General features: G+C 36.0%; 1 protein-coding gene and 1 pseudogene across 1 annotated transcript; one reads left to right on the top strand and one right to left on the bottom strand.

The window, feature by feature from the left end:
* The first annotated feature begins 7,578 nt into the window (after positions 1-7,578).
* Positions 7,579-11,485, top strand: LOC107698728 (probable E3 ubiquitin-protein ligase TRIML1). Its single transcript, XM_016499827.1, has 6 exons — positions 7,579-7,732; positions 7,801-7,895; positions 8,793-9,017; positions 9,246-9,265; positions 10,070-10,212; positions 10,662-11,485. Exons 2-6 carry the CDS (start codon positions 7,803-7,805, stop codon positions 11,210-11,212), a joined length of 1,032 nt encoding a protein of 343 aa, XP_016355313.1. The 5' UTR covers positions 7,579-7,732; positions 7,801-7,802; the 3' UTR covers positions 11,213-11,485.
* A 309-nt stretch (positions 11,486-11,794) lies between these two features.
* The window catches only part of LOC107698720 (hyaluronan-binding protein 2-like), an 11,577-nt pseudogene continuing 1,845 nt past the window's right edge, over positions 11,795-21,526 (bottom strand).

Here is a 21,526-nt window from a genome sequence, read left to right as displayed (position 1 = left end):
TCAATTTATTTTCACTGGATTGTGATATTCCAGTAAATGTAGAGTTTGATACCTCTGTTATGTGAACCACAAGAAAGTACTTACTGGCCAATATAAAATACTGCTTACTTGGTCACAATCAATCATTACAAAGAGAAAATAATGCATAAAATTACATTATATTGTCACTGGACTAATTATCAATTAAATGTGTTTATTCTGGCAGAATTTATCACAGAGAAAGCTGATTTATCTCAGCAACCTGGAAAATTCATGTCTGATTTATTTAAAAATAATTTAAACCATTTGTCTAAATTAGAATTATGAAATAATTTCAATTAGGATTTACATAACATTTAAAACTAACTGATTTTACTGTAAATCTAGTCCTGTCCCTTGACTTGTTGATAAGCAGACTGTTTGAGGAATATTCTCAAGTAGGAATTTTGCAGTCAACTTCTGTCCTCTAGTGGCTGTGTGACAGAAGCACAGATTGCCAATGCCACTGAATTAGATTTTAAAAGTAACAATGTGCAAATTAATATGAACATGTGTTCTTATTTGCACACAATTTGCAATATTGTTGACTAATATGCAGACTAATTACAACTGATTCTCACATCCTCAACTGGATGCACAGTAAAATATCAATACAAGTTGTTTTATTAATAGTAATTTATCATTTAAAGGTGCTATATACACCATGTTGAATTGTTAAACAGGTCTAACTATTCAGTGCCTCGACTTTTTGCAATTTCCTTAATCTATTCACTCATCTAACGCTGTTTACCGCATTAGAGCAGCATATCTCTCTGTGTGTTCTGCTCCCACTGTTCACTTTCTGTAAGAATAACCTGTGATAGGGTTAGACGGAGATCTGCAGTCATCCCCGTGGTTGCTTTCTATCAGTACTCTCTTTGTGCAGTGAACAAGTTTTAAGCAGCGATCAGCCAGGCACGCGACCCCAGCTCTTGACCCGCTCTAATTAAATACTGGATTAAGCTGGAGGAAGAGGTCCGCGTATATTTCAGGTTAATGTCTGTCTGTTCAAAGCCTTTTAAAATGAGCTAAGTGATGCGTTTAACTTTAGGAAGCTTACCTCCTCCACATTGGGTGTCATGTTAGTCTCCATACAAAGACTGTGTTTGTTAGGGATGTTGAGCAGTTGTACTGCACACAGGACTTCAAGTGAAGCCCAAGAACATGGAGAGAGATCTAGAACCCCACATGAGTCTATTATTTTCAACGATGTACATTTATTGTACGTATAAAGGTATAAATTGCATAACTTCGAGGCGTACCTATATTGTGATAGAATGCCAATATGTAACAGACCTGAATTTGATAGATGTCAAAAACTAAATAAATTTGATCTTTGTTAATCTAAATTTAACATTTATACATGTGAATAAAAGTCTGTGAGATCAGATTTTTATTTATAAGTGTGTTTGTGTATAATTGTCTGTTAATCAGTTTGTTTATTCCGTCAAAATGTAACTAGGTCTGAAATACTGGTGCAATATTTTTAATGTTGGTAAGTCTTATGAAGCTAAAGTAGGGTTGTTCAATGTGCAATTGAAATTCTGTTCAAGAAAATACATTATTATATTTTAAAAAGCTGTAACACTTAGTACATGCACTGGTATACTTATATAAAACATGAAAATGATCCCAGGAAGTGTTTCGTTTCTTTTGTAAAACTCTTGTTCCAATATAAAGCCAACATAATGCAATAATACGCAAATAAATACATGCAAATTTTAAAATAATATAATTGCTCCTGGACATTATTTTTTGTCAACAGTGTACACAATGCAACCATGGAATTGCCTCTGAACTCTCTGAAAAGCCTTTAATAAAGAGCCTTTAGTATTATTGTAAATCACTAATTAAATGGCAATGGATTTCTTTGACACATTTGACCTATTTGCTGAAATTGTAAGCAAATTAATTTTGATGAGAGTAACATGAAATGAATGTTTGGTCCTAGTTCTTATTTAGCTAAACATTTCCTAGACTTACAGTACCCTTAGAAACAGTTCAAGAAGGAGATTATGTGCTTTGCTCAAAGCACTATGATAAAAATGATAGCAGTAACTCTCTAGTTGGTGAATCAAACTTTCTTGGGTTTGACCCTGTGACCTTTGGATTATTAGAGCAGATTTTTAACCGCTGAGCAGCCACCACCCTATAATCTCACTGTTAGTTTAGCATTTTAAACAAGTCTTTAAAAGGTTGCAATCTGAGCTTTCACAGCTAATATTCTTACTCCACATACCATCACGGACACAAATTACCGCTGCATATTTCTGCCGAGTAAGACTGGCAGTGCTAACAGTGTTCATTTCTGGGATTCAGTCTGGCCTGAAAGAAGCATTTAGGTATGAAAATGAGACCGCCATACCAACTTTCTATTAGCTAGAGCCAGACCCGCACACACTTTTCTATAGATAAATAGGACTGATTAATATCCACTTTACGATTACTGTAGAGCCAAAGCAGCTATTCCAAATTGAATGCTTATCATGTTTGAGGTTTCTCAGCAGAACACAGACAGTAGATGAAAGCAAAATGATCTTTAAATAGTGGTTTAAGATTGTGCTTCCGATAAGTTGTTTCACAACAGTTTTGATCACTGAAGCGTGTATTCAATATATCGCCTATTTAGATGCTGGTGATTAGTTTAACTGGACCTTTAATGCCTCTTAAATTATGTGCACTGCAGTAATCTTTTTACTACTTTAGTGTATTATTAATATTACTAGTAGAGGTACCTTGTAAAACATGTTTATGGTGAGACAGGGAACATTGGATAAATTAATTGGCTTACATTTTTCTCTTTATTTTGACAGGGAATGATTTGTACTAAAAAGAAAAACTGAAGAAAAAAAAGAAAAAAGAGAAAAAGTAACAAAGAAGAAACAAAGCCTTTTATTTTATATGTGATATTGTATTGTATAAAATATTAATTATATAGCATCTCATATTTGACACAGTGGGATAGTCTGAGAATCTCATCGTTCCTCTAACATGTGTTCCTCTTCCATTTACCAAGCACTTGAGTGTGTTTGTAAAGCCAAAGCCAGAGTGTCACTCACACCTCTTGGTATTCCTGTCGACAAAGACTCTTATCAACAGAAGACAGTCTCAATGCTAATTTTCCTTTCACCAGTCTGACGCCTGTCCAAATAACGATTGAAATCTTTCAACACTGTTTGCATACCGTTTCATATGAGCATTTTTTTCTGGGCTTAAACTCCATTTAAGTTTTTAATAATACATTAAAACGGTCCCTGTTCAGGTAAACACAATCTGATTACCGTGAATGATTGAAAATGTGTTTAGACAGCGATTGGTTTGATTCATTCTACTCCTTCTTTCTTTTTTTTAAGGTTGCCTGAGTAAAAATTCTGATAAAAGAAATACTGTATGTAGATATAAAATAGCATTTTGTAATGGTAATATGATCATGTGTGTACAAAAAATGTTCATGACAGACAGACAGATATATAGACAGACAGACAGACAGACAGACAATGGATGGATGGATGGATGGATAGATAGATAGATAGATAGATAGATAGATAGATAGATAGATAGATAGATAGATAGATAGATAGATAGATAATGCAAACGACAGCTTGAATAACACTATAAACAAAGTGTTGCACAGAACACCAAATTCCCTTCTGTATTAGAAATTTAGGAAGTAAGGCCGCCTGCATAATTTCGAAGTCCTGAGCAGGTCTGTAGAGTTCAGGGCCTAAAACAATTCTTTGATCGTTTTAGATTTCTCTCCATAAGCAGTCCTTTGTGTCGAGTGTGCTACTTGGACTAAGTGCTGGCCCACGGCTTCCTAAATGAGGTTATTCTGTTTCTCCCACACACTGTAAATTTCAATAATTTGTTTGAGAGGCCTCTCTCTCTGTCACTTTTTATCATATTATCAATGACCACTCAATTTTCCCCCGGCTGCTCATATAGCGTGGCTCACCCTGGCCCTATTACTGTTCTGTAATGAAGTGCATTGGAGTAGTAATTGGTTCACATTATACCAGATCAGGTAACATTAGCCTTATTTCCTTATCGCAGTGAGCCCTGCTGCTGCCTCTCAATGAGAAACTCAACACAGCTTCCCCTTGCTTTAATGCACGGGTATCATCCAAATAACATTTCAGCCCATCCAGCAACCCCCTAGTCCTGCTCCAGTTTTCTGTTTCAAGATTGCTCTCCGCATTTAGCTAAGCGATTGCTGCTTGTCTGCCAGTTCCTTCTGCTTGAAAACTCCCCAAAAGGCAGCAGCCATTAGAGATGCAGATACAGCGGATAGCTTTTCCCGGCTCTGCGGAAGTACAGTAAGTGAGATGGTAATATAAGCGAGAGGCTGTAAGATGAGTGCGGATGCATGCAGTGCCCAGCTGGCCCTGTTTTCATTCAGGCCTGTATGTGCATCCTTTGTTCTGTTATTTATGTTGCTGCCTAAACTAAACAGGAAGGGCTGCTGCTGGGTAATAAAACGTAAATCATTTAACACGGAAAGAGTTTCCTATCTGCGATTAGCACAGCGCTTCTCATATGTCGCCAGGTTGAGCTCTGTTGCTCAACAACTACGTTGACCACAATAAATCTCAACTATGAATAAAAATGTGCTTTTTCATGTCTAAAAAGACAAAAATGTAACACACTTCACAATTATTAAATGACTTTCAGAGAGTATACTTTTTCTCTCAGTAATGTTTGAGGTTGAGGTTACTGTCTCGCGCAATGTAAATCTCGGGACGCCCCCGGCACGGCTAAAAGGTAGCCTTACTTTGTTAAAAATATCTTTAAAATGATTTGTTATATATGTAGGGTAAATCTGAAATAAAGTGAAATCTAAAATAAAGTGGACTTGTAGTATTGTTTACTGTTGGTAACCTTCCCGATTTTGCTTAGCAAGTATTTGCCGTTTTATATTAGCTGTTGTTTGAAAACGCATTTTGTTAATAAAAACATAGGCTACATTTTACAACCTCTTGTTTTGACTTTACAGTCTAATTATCCTAAATATGATAGCAGTGTTGTTTTAGTAGTTGTCCGCACATTTCAGCTTCAGGCTTCAAATGTGGATGTGACACTTAGAATACAGTAGGTGTCTAAAACAGTAGGCCTGTGTGGTTTCAGCCAGTAAGGACCTTTTCTTTATTGATACAATCCTAAGAGGTTTACAAAGCACTTAGCCTAACCCAGCACAACTACACACTCTGTACATATTTAATGAACTGTCCTCTGCCAAACATAAACAGGTGTCAAGTGCAACACACACACTTGTGTTGATTTTCACAGGTACAGTTTACAGATAAAGGGACGCATACTGTATGACATTTCATGTCTTTGGTCACCAAGACTGACTTTTGAAATGCTCAAATTGTTAAAAATTATAATATTTTTTATACTTTTTGACATGATTGAATAGCTCCTGTTACTCAAGGAGCTGATGATATTGACTGATGATGGTTTGAATGGTATGGCAATAAATGCAGAAATCACAATTCTTTATTCATTTATATGGATTTATTTTTATTGCCTAAATAATGACCCATTTATGTTTTAAATATTTAAAAAAATGAAAAGTTTTAAAGACCTGCTTTCTTCATCTGGGCCGCAAGTCAACCACCCTTTCTGTATTAAAGCAGCCTATAGCATGCACTCGGAGGAATATGGAACAGGATATTGGATAACAAGGTTAAAATACAGGAGCAAATATTCTCTTATTAAAGTCCAACAGCAGGGATTTAATTTGAGCTGCCTAATAGACAGTGGTTTAAAGAAGGACCGGAGGGGAGGTAACGGTGGGGTCAAGGTTTTGCTGTCCAATGGTGGAGATTGGAGAAATGAAGGGAATTTATTTCCACAGGAAATTCTGAAGAAAGGTGGATTATGGATCACAGTGGTCTTCCCAATCCACCTCTGAGTCCAGTAATGTGCTCAGGCCTGCATTTATTAGAACACATGTAAAGTTGACTGTGCTTTATTGTTACACAGGGAGCAAGGCAAGGACAAAGGAAGATCACAAAAGACATGTCAGATCATACTTTATTTGTGCTTGTATTTTTATGCAATATTATGTGTTTTTAGACTGCCAGATGTACTACAATGTTGTTGTTAAATGCCTGTCAGCACACTTTTAGATTAATAAAAACCTGAGCAGTGGATAAAACCTATAGAGCACTAATATAAAATGAGATATGACCTAGGCTCAAGTTTCTAATCTGGTGCAAATGAGCAATGTTATCCAAAAAAAATAAATTTATTTATTTAAAAAAATATATATTTATTAAAGATTTTTAAATTTTAAATTTATTTTATTTAAAAAATTACTTTCATTTACATTTACAAAAAATGTTCAACCAGTATTGTATATTTTATTTATTTAATATTTTGTTTATTTAATCAGTTTTCAAAAATGTATTTGTATAATATGTAATGATGCTATTAATGAAAGAAAGCAAACTATTGTACAAACTATTTATTTATTTACTTAAATATAGTTGAACAATGTACTTTTGTGCAAACTAATGATAGTATTGAGACAGGAATGCAAACTATTGTACAAACTATTTGTTTGTTTGTTTCATCTAAATGTATTTGTACAATATACAATTGTGCAGACTGATGTTATTATTGCACAGATCGTTTATTTACTTTTTTTATGTATTTGTACAGTATACTACTGTACAAACTAATGGTAGCTACTACTGAGGAAGGAAAGCAAATTCTACCATTTCTTTATTTATTTAGTTATCTTTACATATTTTTAAATGTATTTTGTTCAAAATATTATTGTACAAACTAACGATACAATTGAAAAATGAATACAAACTATTTTACTAATTATTTATTTACTTATCCATTTTTACATATTTTCTTTTTGTATTTGTGCACAATACTATAAACTAAGGAATGCAAAATATCGTACAAACTGTTAGTGTTACAGGGATGGTTTTATGTATCATGGATTGTGTCGGTATGAGGTCTTCATCTTTATCAACATCTTTGCATCATCATCATACTGTTTTGTGTCATAAATCTTGTAAACTAGTAGCAAATCGTTTGATTCTCCCAAGATGTCCAGCATTGGCTCTGCTTCCATCTGTTGGATTCATCTGTGAGCTGGCGGTGAAGGTTAACGTTTTTACAGTGTGTGTTACATTTTACGTTTTTATTCTTCTGTTCACTCATTCTGTTCTCTTCTTGTCACTACTCTGAATCGTAGGCCATCCTGCATGCTACTTCATGAAGGCTGTAACTGACCTTCTCATTCCTGCATTTCCCAGAATCCATTTGTACTTTGTTTCACTGTGCGTAACATTAATAGCCACATTGTAGAAAGTATACACAGGCTGTATTACAGAGCCTGATTGTTATGAATCTGCATGGGGCAATGTCTCACTATCCACTTCTTTAAATACCACCTCTAAAAATGGCCTGGAGAGGACGCGGTATGTGAATGTCCTGTCACAGGTGGCGAGCAGCACTGCAGTGACAGATGCTTCACAGCGACAAGTCAAGGTGAATGCCATTTATCTCTGGCAGGATCGTGCCACTGTGACCCACCCATGTGATCTGCTTTCACTATTAGTGAAGCATGAGCTCCTTAAAATCTCGCTTGCTGGAACATCTACAGAGTTGCAAATTACCCCCTAAGGATTTGTGAAAGCAACATAAGGACTGTCTCTCAGTCTAGCAAGGTGGCATGAAAGATCAGTGTCGGGTAAGTTTGCCTGGATTCTCATGCAGGTTTTGTTTGTTTGCTTGTTTGTTTTTTGTTTTCTCTACAAGACATGCAAAATAATAACCAGGATCAACTCATGAGACAAAGGGAAGTGATCAGATGCAGACTGAAGAAACTGAATGGCAAGCAAAATGAAATCAAAGTGAGTCTAGCATGTTAAATCAAGCTATGCTTCTTTAAATATACTACAAAGACACATTCCAATATTATCTTGATCTTATGTATGCTGTAAAGATTTATTTAAAATTATTGGAGTATGTTTTACAAGACAATACTATATTACAGTCTTTCTACTTCAATATTTATTGTCATTTCTGTGTAATTATTTGTAAAATTTACTAGCAATTTCTGAGTGAAAACGTCTTCAAAGTAAATCCCAAATCAACTTTTTTAAAGTATATTATTTACAAGTTTGTTTTATTTTAAGATAATTATATACAGTAAGTATATGGCCATTTTAAGGTCTGTATTTACACTAGTGTTGAAAAGTTTAGGGCCAGTAAGGATTTTTATTTATTTATTTGAAAGAAAGACATTAATTATTTTATTCAGCAAGTGTGCATTATATTGATCAAACGTGACTGTAAAGATATTTTTGATGTTAAAAATTTTTTTTGTAATGTTACAAATTCTGTTTTAAATAAATGCTGTTCTTTTATTAAAGAATCAGGAAAAATGTACCATGGTTTTTACAAAAAATATTAAGCAACAAAAACTAAGAACAAAATCAGTATATTAGAATGATTTCTGAAGGATCATGTGACACTGAAGACTGGCGTAACGGCTGCTAAAAATTCAGCTTTGACATCACAGGAATAAAATACAATTTAAAATATATTCAAATATAATATACTTTAAAAATGTTCAACATTTTTCTACTGTATTTTTAATCGAATAAATGCAGCCTTAGAGAACATACGATACTTCTTTCAAAAGCAATAAAAAATTGACTTACGAAAATTTGCAACATTTGAATTTAGGAAAAAGACATACAAATAATCTATTTTAATGGATTACCCAACTTCCTCATCTTCCTCAGTCAAAGTCCTCTGCGATGAGAGAAAGGATAATGAAGAAGTATGAAGAGATGCGGAGAGTTCTGGAGGAGGACTGTAGGATCACTCTGTCCCTTCTGGAGATGGAGGAGACGGCTGCGGTTCGAGCACTGGACAACCTCATTGAGAAAAACTGTGTCCTGCTCAGAAACATTGAGGTTCAGCTGAATGAAGGGATGATGGACAGTGACATACAGCTTGGTGACAGGGTGAGCCTTTTATATGAAGAACAATTGGTAAGACAAGTGAATTGTCATGGTCTCTTTTTGTTTATATTTGATTTGTGATCTTAATCTACCATGGATGGTATGGGCTGTCATTATATAAAAATATCATGAGTGACCAATAAATGAAATGACCAACAATAGATAGTGAAACCTACCATCCCTGCAACATAATATATTCTCACTATGCATTTCTGCGTCTCTCTCTCATAGGTCACAATGTATGAGGACAGGTATGTATATTTAGAACCGCACTTAAGAGAGATAGTTTTGTCACCATGTCAGGCATGCTAGCTTTTGAAACACAATGAAATCTGAATGACTCATCTGCAAAGGCATTATTGTTGTAGAGATCATGTTCACCAGCATCCAGTTCATGTTTAGGTTTATTTAATGTGCTGTTATGAACACCGTTTAGCTTACTGGAACAAACATTCTTAAATTAAAGACTGTTTTCATCCTATAGCTGGATGGGCTCATTGAGTTTACATACCACTCAGAATTTAGTAAATAGATGCCGGTTAATATTCTAGTTTCTAAAAATCTGTATACGACATCTGAAATAAACTATCACTGTAATAATCAGAATTTTAGGGAATTTAAATTGTATACCTTACACTCATTATTTTCTGTAACTGAACAATATTTTTATAACTTGTAAAATATTATTTTGTAACTGTGAATATGTTTATATTTGTATTGTTCAAAGTAAAAACATTTTAAGAAATCAAAACTTCATTAAGCAAAAGTGGCAGTAAAGACATTACAAAAGATTTCGATTTCAAATAACAGCTATTTTTAAATGTTGTGTATCAAGGTTTCCACAAAAAATATTACGCAGAACAACTCTTTTCAAAATTAATGATAATGATAATGTTTCTTGAGCATCAAATCAGCATATTAGAATGATCATGTGACACTGAAGACTGACGAAGAGTAATGGCTACTGAAAATTCAGCAATCATCTCAATATAACCATCAACCTTTTATATAGAGGATAGGTGTTATCTGTGAGCTGACATACTTTCTGTTGGCAGGGTGCTGGAAGTGTTAACAGGGACAGACCCAGGTCTCATAAAACTTGATGAGGCCAAATCAGATCAGCTACTGGGCCTCACACACAATTTACTACTGTTTATCCGCTCGCAGATCCCCATTGCTAAGAGGTTGCTGAAGAGCTGTGAGTAACTGTCAATAGCACATTCAAAAATTGTTGATCTTTTGCATTAAACAATTTGCAGCAAATGAATGTTACTTTTTTTTAGATCACTGACAGACGAATTACAGTAGAGTTCCATATTCTTTCAAATATATAAACCATAAGGGGACATTCAAACAGAATCCTTATTTTTGCTTTGAAAAACCTCAAGCCGTAGGCAGTGGAATGAGGGAAATAACGCACGGTCATGAGACACTTTTTGTAATAATTAAACTTATTTTAACTAGAGCGCCATGCTTGTAGAACGCCTTGTCATGCACAAGACACCACAAAAGATGTGAGACGCAACATAAAAGATACTCGTTTAGCATGTTTACGTAGAAAAACAATGGAAAAGTAGCACAATGGAATGGAAAAACACATTCTGTGTAAACAGCTAGTCTAGTTTTGAACCTATCTTCATTTTGCAGATTCCTCAGAAGTGGTCCTGGACCCTTCCACTGCCCATCCCAAGCTGATTATTTCATCTGAAGGGGACTGTGCCACTTTCACAGATGTATGGCAAGATGTCCCTGAGCATGAGGGACGTTTTGACACCACCCTTAACGTCTTGAGCATCCAGTGCTGGGATTCTGGTCGCCATTACTGGGAGGTAGATGTGAGTGGAAAGATCTATTGGGAACTGGGTCTCACCTACCCATCCATCTCAAGAAAAGGTCAAAAGGAGGAGTGCTGGTTGGGCCGGCATGCTGAATCTTGGTGTCTGGAGTACTTTGATGGAGACTACAATGCCTGGCATGGAGATACTGCTCATCCTTTGCCCATTTCCACCTGCTTCCATCGGATAGGGATCTTCTGCAGCTTTCCTGGAGGTCTGGTGACATTTTTAGGGGTGGATACCATGACACCACTGTACTCATTCTGTGCTGGGACATTTACAGACTCTCTACACCTGGCTCTTTGTCCAGGTCATGATCTTCAGGGGACAAACTCAAAGCCTATTAAGATATGTCGATCCTAATCATCTTTGAAACTCATACTTAAATGCATATTGTAGCATTTAGAAGATAAAGTAGGCCTAGCACAGGTTTGTTTGATTTCACTCTGACTTTGTGTAGATTAGATTTGTTGGTTTGTATTTCCAGATGTAAAAAAGAAAGTTATGAACAATATACAAATTTTTTGTAGCGCAACAATTGATTCAACTGCACTGCAAACCTTCAAACAATGTGATTTCATTCATCAGCAATTAGAAGAATCAGCACTTCAAAATGGTAGAATAATAGATACGCAAATACATATGACACATGTACACTACCTTTCAAAACTATGGGGTCATCAAGAACTTTTAATGTTTTTGAAAGAACACTCTTATGCTCACCAAGGCTACATTTATTTGACAAAAAATACAGTAAAACATTGATATTGTGAAATATTATTACAATTTAAAATATGCGTTTTCTAATTTAATATATTTTAAAATGCATTTTATTCCTGTGATGGCAATTTTGAATTTCAGCATCATTACTCCAGTCTTCAGTGTCACATGATCCTTCAGAAATCATTCTAATATGCTGATTTGGAGCTCAAGAAACATTTTTTTTTTATTATTATCAATGTTGTAAACAGTTGTACTGTTTAATATTGTGTGGAAACGGAGACATTTATTTCAGAAGTCTTTCAGAAACTCTGCAATGCGCATGTGTACAAAGCATTGCTGGTAGATCAGAGTACACAACAGATAATCGTTCATAGACATGCTACTGTGTCCCACCAATTTTTTAATTGATCCAATCCAAATATTTAAGGACTCTGGTATAGACACCAGGCTTGTTCTTCTCCCCACAGCTGTCTCCCCAGCTCACTATACCATAGATATAGTGTGTTTGATTTCTCTCACAGGTTAAAGGCCCACCAGAGTCACCCTGTCAGAAAGAGAGTTGAATGTTAATATCATTGTTACAGCAGCACCGTCTGCTTTTAATATTAGTAAACAACATTATACAGTAAAAATGATGACACACCTGACAGGAATCCACTCCTCCCTTGAGATAGCCAGCACAAAACATGCCATCATCCAGCAAAGAAGAATATACTTTATTGCTTGAACAAACCTCGTGAGAAATCAGCAAAACCTGTGCATCAAGCAAATGCACAGAGCCATGCTCTGCTACAGACAGGAAAGAAAAGAGAACAGATTCAGTCCTTTCATAGATGAACCTTCAACACATATTCAGAAGTAGACATATGGATACATACACGTCTCTGTGGCTCCCCACCCAGAAATACTGCATTCTGTTCCATCTGTAAAAGGTTCTTTGGGCAAGCAGGCGGCCTTCACAAACTGAGTTTCCTTAGCACATTTTCCATTAGTAGCTTTCAGTTTTAATAGAGCTGCACCACAAGAAAGAATAGAAAATAGAAATAGACGAAAATAAGTATAGACGTATAGATTATTATAGAGTCATTTGCTGAGCTTGAAGGATTTTTTATTACCAAACAGCCAGATTAACTGCATGGAATATCAACAATAATGTGAACTATATTAACATTTCTTGTTCCCTTGACCTTGTCTGTGCGTTTTGATCATTTTCTGATTTTATCCAGGGGTTTCTCCCGTCTTGTGTTTTTCTGGAAATTTTGCTGAAATAAAGAATCCTACAGCAGAGCTTTTAGATAAATTGTTTCCTTTGATGTGATGCTAACAATACATAATGAGTATTATCTGATCAGTTGTACGCTACTTAATGGCAGTGCATTATGGGATTGAATGAGTACACTACATAATTTCCACTAAAAATGGCTAACACTCAAAATAGTGCACAATAATATAAGGTAATGGGGTCAATTTTGACCACAACTATGAAAAAGAAAGATGCACTTCAAAATAAAAGCCTGATGAGATTAAGAAAAGAAAACACTAGAATCCAATTCCAAACAAAAATAAATGTTTAAAAAACTGAATATAATTAGAATCCTGTTTGTGCAAATAAATGTCTTCATTGCTCACCAATATCATTGTAGATGACGTCAGGGGTTTCCTTAAACTTCTCATGGATGATAGTTTCCTCCACCAGTACAGTCTGATCTGTTTGCTCCTTTTGTATCAGATTTAGTCCTCCCAATATAACTCTGTAGTCATGCTTTTTATCACTGTACACACACATCAAAAGACAATAGTCAAGTCAAGTCAAGTCACCTTTATTTATATAGCGCCGATACGTGGGAAGCGGTCCTGACACGATGATCGTCGTCGCGGGCGATGTGCTGCGCACCGTCTCGATCAGGCTCCTGAAGTCCCTCTTCAGTGTCTCCGTCTGCCGCACAATAAAACCAAGCTATGGTTAATTTTAGTTTTAATATGAAAATATATTGTTAGGAGACTTTTTTCCAGCTTATTAACAGCAAAGAAACATGGAAGAATATTGAAATAATACAGATACGAAGTCAGATTTAATAGTAAAAGCTCAAATTCATTTAGTTAAATGTGGTGAAATATAAAATGAACCAGTTAACAGTGATCATGGATTGAATAAGCAATGTCGTGATGAGTTTACACAATCCTCACCTACTGTGTGATTTACAGAAAACACACATACCATCCAAAAATCAAACAAGACAGCAAACATATTACCTTGATTGAAATTAACATATAATAATAATTATAACTGCATGTAAGATTCAAATCGTACCAGAGTTACCATTCCAGATCTAACCATTAGGCTATACTACCCCACATCTTTGTTTGCTTGATACCTTAATCCATGTCTTGTGTCTTTATTTTTCTGTGTTCATTATGGTATTTAATACTGTACTAAAGGCCATACTTACATGCAGTGTGCAGCGGTCAGCACCCAACAAGTCTTGATAAGGGTGCCTCCACAGATGTGTCTGTACTGTTGGGTGGATCCTTTAGGCTTAACCTGTACAGATACTTGCCATGGACGGGCTCCAGGAATAGCTTTAAGACCCCCGTAAATCCGGTTAAGTTGTTTTTTCGGATTGGGTTTACCACAGGTAAGAAAACTCTTTGTTGAAGTGTCGTTCTTAGATAATGGGGTTGGTGGGACAGGAGTAGTAGCTATTTGGGCTGAACTGGTGCTCTCTGGGATTATGCTGCCATCTGGTAGGTGTTCAATAAACAAGAAGTTAATATTAAGTAACTTAAATTTTAGACATAATATTGACAATTAAGGCTGGAATACACTACATGACTTTTGCCCTGATTTACAGTCTGGGGGAGTCAAGTCACCTACCATCAATTACTCAATAAGTACCTTGGTCCATGTTTTAGTTACCATATACTGACACTACCTGTTAGCGACCGTTATTACTTACGCTTGTTGGTAAGTACTACATATTTACCACATGTATAACAAGTACAGTATGTGTCTTGTTTGTTACCACATAATAGCACATTTTTCCGTAGGTGCTACACATTTACCATGTCATTAGTATGTACAGTAATGTGTCTTATTAGTTACCATATACGGACACTGTAAGGACGTGCCTGTTTGTACCCACTTGTCCATAAGTACTACATATTTACCATGTATATACATTAGTAAGTACAGTAAAGTATCTAATTAGTTACCATGTACGGGCACTACCTGTAAGTACCCACACTTGTCTGTATGTACAAAATAATTACCATGCATGTACAACTGTTAAGTACAGCCGTGTTTCTTATTTGTTACCATGTACATACACTTCAGGTAAGTACCTTGTGTTACCACTCATTTGCCTGTGGGTACAAGATATTTGCCACGTATGTACCAGGGAAGTACACGTACTGTAAAATAAAGTGCTACCCCAATGTCTTTGATGCTGACCTTTGATGATCCAATTTCAACCATACCAATAAGCAAATAAATAAATAAAATATTGCTGAAGAGTGTTGAACTTCTCCTGCATTCTATTCTTCATGCAATCCAGAATGGCAGCACAACTAAAAGGTTTGTTTGAGCTCAGTACAGACATGAATTTATATTTCCTTCAGCCTGAGGATTGTTCATTTCACTTTTTGGTACATTTGCCAAAAATAGAACTATTTTATATTAAAAACAAACAAACAAGCCCAGCCCAGATGAGAAAAAGTAACGCAAAAGTAACGTAACACATTAAAAACGTATAAAAGGTAATGCAATAAGTTACTCCGATGTAACACAATATTGTAATGCATTGAAACATTTTTAAAAAGTACATTTTAAAAGTAACTTTCCCCAACACTGTTTGTCACCACCTACCTGCAGAAAGAGTCAGTGAAAACTCCCTCCACTCTTACATAATAGACAATTGGAGTGATACAAACAGTGAAAAGTCCTAGTGCTGTTGGACTGTATGAGTACTCAGCAAATAATAAAATAAATAAATAAATTCAAAAGAACTACCTATTACATTTAGAATGAACATTAATATCAGTGACTGTTGTAAAAGTTACAGCTTTTGGTTTAAACTCAATGGAACACAACTGGATTATAAACTATGCTACTGCATTGTCATCAATTTTACCAGACAAGTCTTACCTGTTGTAGTTGGTACAGTTGGTTGAAGAGTAGTTGCATTTGGTGGAATACTGTCTGTGAATGCATTTGTGGTGGGTCGAGCTTCAGCAGTGGTGGACACCATTTTTGTGGTAGTGGTTGCTGTAGGAAAAAATGCAGCATGTGAGTAATAGCTGAATTTGTGGCAAAACTTAAATTTAATGCAGGTTTAGTAATGTTAGTTCATGCAATTGAATACATCTGCTGGATCAGAGCTACTGTATGTTGGCGTTGTTGAGTTCGAGATCTTGACTTAAAAAGTATCATATTATAAACCACACTGTGTCTTTATCATCAATCTTACCAGGTGTGGGACATTTTCTGACATCACAATAATCCTATCGAAGTCTTCTGTTCTTCTTTATAAAGCACCATGGCTTCTTATCTCCATCAAGGTTTCTGTAATATAGAAAGATGTAGGATTTGCAGTTGAGTTGGGGGTTACTATATGACTATGAGTCCTGCTGCTCAAGCTCAGGGGCTCCATCATACACCCGGCGCAATGCGACGCAAGTGTTTTTTGCAAGTTTCAGCCCGACCCAGTAATCATTTTCAAGTCCTGCGCCACGTTGTTTAAATAGCAAATACATTTGCGCCCATTTTTTTGCTCATGGGCGTGCTGGTCTCAAAACGAGGTGTGTTCAGGTGCATTGTTGGCGCGTTGCTATTTTGAGGCAACTGAAATAGACTGCGCCATTGACTTTAGACCAGGTTTTAGTTGGTCAATGGCGCAGTCTATTTCAGTTGTAGTAGTAGTTTTTTTGTTATTTAAAGAGCACGTTAGTATAGCTGGGTCCACAGCGCGCGTACACTCTGCTTATTACACACACAGGGACGCACAGCAGCACACAAACATGCCAAATATGAAAAATTAAAGGATTGCAATGTAAAAGATTATTATTGTGTAGGCTACATAAATATAAAAATGCCTACATGTCATAATGGATAGTCATTGCATGTGTAGCAGAGTGAGGTATAGACCCAGTATGATTGGCTGGCGTTACCCAAACAGGTGAACCTATCAGTGTTTGTACTTTATCATGATTGGTCAGTTGGGTAGGTTTCATGAGCCAATTAGTGCCTGTGTTGTGCATATAAAAGGGGGAAGTGTTTGGTTGCTTGGGATGCATCATTCTTGCATCATTCTTGGTACCACCCCTTTATGACATGTGCTAGCAGTTGAGTTATCCTCTTGTCTGTCGTGTGCTGGCTGTTGGCCAGTTTTCAGGTTGGTCCCTGTTTTAAAAAATGCCTTTTTACCTGTTAAATGGAGAGGTTTATTACCTTGTTTGTGTTTAGATATGGGCCTGCAAGTAGCTGTAATCCTGCGTGGTGAGCGACCATGTGCGTTGCAGCATTGTACTGTTTTCTTAGTAGGTATGGGGAGTTTAAAGTTTGTTTTTTTTTTTTTTTAACAAGTTTGTGTAACTTTTGTTCAATGTCCAGCAGGTTTGAATGCACGTCCAGGGGTTTCCAATTATCTTAATTGAAGCCTAATGAACCTCAAGTCACTGATTGCACTTCTGCTCTGCTCTGCTCTGCTCTACTCTGTTTTGTTCTGTTTTAGTCCGTCTGTTATATTTTGTATTGTTTTGTGCGTGGAATTTTAGGTGGGAGGGGTTGGCCATGGTACCTTGTACTGCGTGCCCACATGGAGTGCTGGGTTTAGTATTTGATTTTTCACGAGTGTGTCATGGGTATTGAGTGTGGGGTAGAAACCTGAAGGTCTTTGCTGGCCACCTCCCTCTTTATTTTGTTATCTTATTGTATTGTACTTGTTTTGTAAGTTCCTGGTAAAGACGTGTAATGTATTGAGACCTTGTGTGAAGTGTTGTATGTGTTTTTTATTAATTGTATGTTAAAGTGATTCGTTTATATCGGTCTCATTATGCTCACCCTGCCTTTGGCAACGAACCTGTGTCCTTTTGCTTAGGGCTGTTACGTCCCGGAGTATTCCGGGTGGCCTAGTTGACTAGGATTTCTCTTATTGGTAATTTTCAAACTCCTGACCACTTAATGCCACACGTGGTTGTTTCCTCTCTGGAGAGGCATTCTGTCTTTGCACTTGCAAATTCCGCTGTGTAAATAGCAAATGTGCTATGACAGGAGTGCAACTGGCTAAATGGGAGTCGGGAGATGAGACTCTGATTGATTGGTTTATTGCACGTTATGCCCAAAACACACCCATTCCTCATTAAAACCCTTTATCGGGCGAAGAACCATATTTGGTAACTTAATCGACCATTCACAATAGCTTTTACACCTCTCCGTGAGCTTGTTAAAGCACATGGATTTCTCCCAGCCAATCAACAGATATCAGTCTACATCACGGATAGTGACACCATGGCATCTGACCAATCAGGAGTTGCCCGGGGCATTTCAAACTTCAGCGTCCTTCCGGGTCTTGTAAAGTACGGATTTACGCTCCTACCTACTCCCACAAATACGGACATGGCATCAAAACAAACAATGGTAAGTTAATGAAACTCGCACATTAAATGGTTAAATGTTGAGAGCTGTTGTTTGCGTAGAATTTCTAGAAATTAGTGAACGTTGGACATGAAAGATGGTGTGATCATATTTGATCATACACCCCGTTCAGGTAAAACTAGTGACAGTGACCATTTTTAGACATACGCCCGATGCGTCTAGTGAGCCATGCTTGGGTCGCTTTTTACAATTGCATTTATAACGTAGGACAATAGTATTTAATAGTGCATTAAATGTTTTCACAGGTTGATCTAGCATTATGCAGTGATCCAGTGAAAAATAAGCCATTTATTGAAATGATCAAGCCATAAATAGTGAAATGGGTGTAATTTTGGTCAGTTTTATGACCTTATAATAGTTTTATTGTACTTAAATGGCATATATTGGTGTTTTTTTTTTACTCTGAGATTTATTACTGCTAAAATAAGTGGTATCACCAGTACTTGTAATGCTATTTTTCACTTAATACATTATAATGTAGGACCGTAGTACTCAATAGTGCATTGAATGTTGCCACAGGTTAGTGATCCCGTGGGGAAACTTAAGCCATTTATTGAAATTAGCAAGCCATAAATGGTGAAATATGTTTAAGTTAATTTTTTATTTTTTTATTTTTTTAATACTAACCCAGTTTTTATTATTACTATAGCATATATTGGTGTATTTTTACTGTGCGCATTATTACCCACAGGTTGATATAACATTATACAGTGATCCAGTGAAAAACTTAAGCCATTTATTGAAATGATCATGCCATAAATAGTGAAATATGTGTAATTTTGGTCGGTTTTATGACCTTATAATAATTTTATTATACTTAAATGTATTGGCATTATTTAACTTATAACAGTTTTTTGTTATTATTATAATTTTTACTACTAACCCAGTTTATATTATTATGGCATATATTGGAGTTTATTTTTACTGTGAGCATTATTACCGCTAAAATAAGTGGTACCACCAGTACTTAGTGCTATTTTTCACTTATTTATATATATATATATATTTTACATTTTGTCAATATTCTTTGTTTTCAGATCTGCACTTTACTGTTGCGTTTTTTTTTTTTTTTTATTATTATTCACAAATAATTCAAAGTGGGCTTGATGGACTCAAACTTGCTTTTTCTTTTGCAGCGGTCTACACCAACAGCTAGACCTGCAAGTAACTTACTGCAGCAGGAAGCGGAAAATACTAAGGTCAAACATGGTCTACAGGATCTGGAAGGTCCTCCTTGCCTCAATGATGAACGCAACTGCTTTGAGTACCAGTTGCCTAAGTGACTGGACTCGAATTGTGACACATGAAAAATAAAAAAAAGTTCCTAAATAAAAAGAGAATTCCTAAATATACTATTAAGTTTATAAATGTTTTAATACTTTTTATGTAGGTCTTATATTTTTGTATATATCCACTTTTTGAAAAAACAAATTAACCTAGTTCGTCAAAGTAGTTGCCTAAGTGACTTTGACACAAAAGAAGAAATGTTCCTAAATAAAAGATTTCCTAAAATATTCTATGACGTTTATGTATATTTTTGTGTTTGTTTTGTCTTGTTTCAAATATACAGGATCCATTTGCAAAGCTTTAATCGGAGACAGAGACGTGGTCATAAAACAGGCATGGGTCAGACAATGGCAAACAGGTATATTGAGGGCAAGACAGAAGAGTAATCCAAAACGGGCGTGGTCGATAAGCGGCTAACAATATCCAGAGGGCTTGACATGAGGGGTAATCCAATAACACGAGCTAGAGTCCAGGCGAGGTGCAAACACAGTCCGAAACAGCAGGCAAAGGGTTAACTTAAGATAAACCCGCAAAAATCAGGTACCAGGAAATCAGAAAACACGGCGAGACTAGACTAAGACTAGAACTAGGAACTAGAAACTAATACAGGGGAAAAGGCTCCGTAAAGTAGCTATCACACGATGAGCGATAAGCGCTAAACAATACTCGGCCGTGGGAAGGGATCAGAGTGAGTGTTATATAGGGAATGTGTGATTGATTACAGCTGTGTGCAATCAACTGTGTGTGTGTAATCAGTGCAGTGGATGATGGGAACTGTAGTCCAGGTGAAGTGCAACAGTGGTGTGGTGCAAGAGTCCATAGTAGTGGAAGAGTGACCTCTGGTGGCGAGCAGACGGACGTTCATGGACCGGATTCGTGACAGTAATAGCCTCCAATAACACTGCCGGGTTGAAATTGTGAATTTCCAAGTGTTTCAATGAGTGCCCTATAAAGGGTGAAGATAATAGGGACAACCCTTTTAGACCATGTTTTTCCCGTCGTTAAACTATAGCAAAAGTGGATTTGGACATGCCCTAAGTGCACCTGCGCCGTGCACTTTAGACCTTGCACTTAGATCGTTAAAAGAAGGCCCCAGGTGTGTAAGTGTGTTTTTTGCATGTTTGCACATATGATGGAGATGAAGTCCGAGAAAACATTAAATCTGTAAGTTAACAAAGCTTTAGGATTTTGAAAAATGTAAACCAAAGAAATGTTTTCACATAAAATAAATACGCGCAGATGGCGTGACCGCTTACTGTACTACTAAGTCAATAATTAAATATGTAGTCTCAGGCTTTTTGTCCACACTGTTTTTAACCTGCAGAAGTTATGCGGTCCCAGGCCTTCACTAGATGCAAATGCCACTGAAGGAAAAGATCCTTTATCCAGAACAAACTCTGAGTTCCAGTCGAGACACTCATCCCCTTCTTCGGTCTCGGACACCTTCCCTCTGTATGACTGTCCATCCCCCTCATAGCAGTCATCAGGGTCTGAGGATACAGTCATGGTACACTATGATTGTGTGTTTATGTTGTTCTGATGTTACAAGAAAACCATAAAACAAGAAATGATATTACAGAAAAGAAACTTGTCAAAGTAAAGTTCAGATTCATGCGTCAAATGGTGTGATCCAATGAAAACCATGTTACTCATGAGTAAAAAAATATTTATCTTGAAAAATGTTTGAAAATTTTGACATTTAAATATTTCACAATAAAAACTGTGTAAACTTACATTTGACAAAAATATGTAATTATTTTAACTCAATAGATACAGCGCTTGACATTTAAGTCATTGATCTTTTTTGTCATTTTTTAAATAAAGGTTACATTTCTAAAAAACTTTTCTAAGACACTTTTTAAATATGCAATTTGTTTCTTAAATAGCTTTCTTTGTCATTAACTCATATACCAAAGATTTATAGGAATGTGCATAATATTAACTGAAAAAAAAAAACAATAAAAAACATAAACTAATAAAAACATTAATTATAAATATTAAAATATATACAATAC

The sequence above is a fragment of the Sinocyclocheilus anshuiensis genome, unplaced genomic scaffold, assembly GCF_001515605.1.
Source record: "Sinocyclocheilus anshuiensis isolate Anshui unplaced genomic scaffold, SAMN03320099.WGS_v1.1 scaffold1015, whole genome shotgun sequence".
NCBI lineage: Eukaryota > Metazoa > Chordata > Actinopteri > Cypriniformes > Cyprinidae > Sinocyclocheilus > Sinocyclocheilus anshuiensis.
The sequence above is the reverse complement of the archived record's forward strand: the minus strand, read 5'-3'. Positions and strand labels throughout refer to the sequence as shown.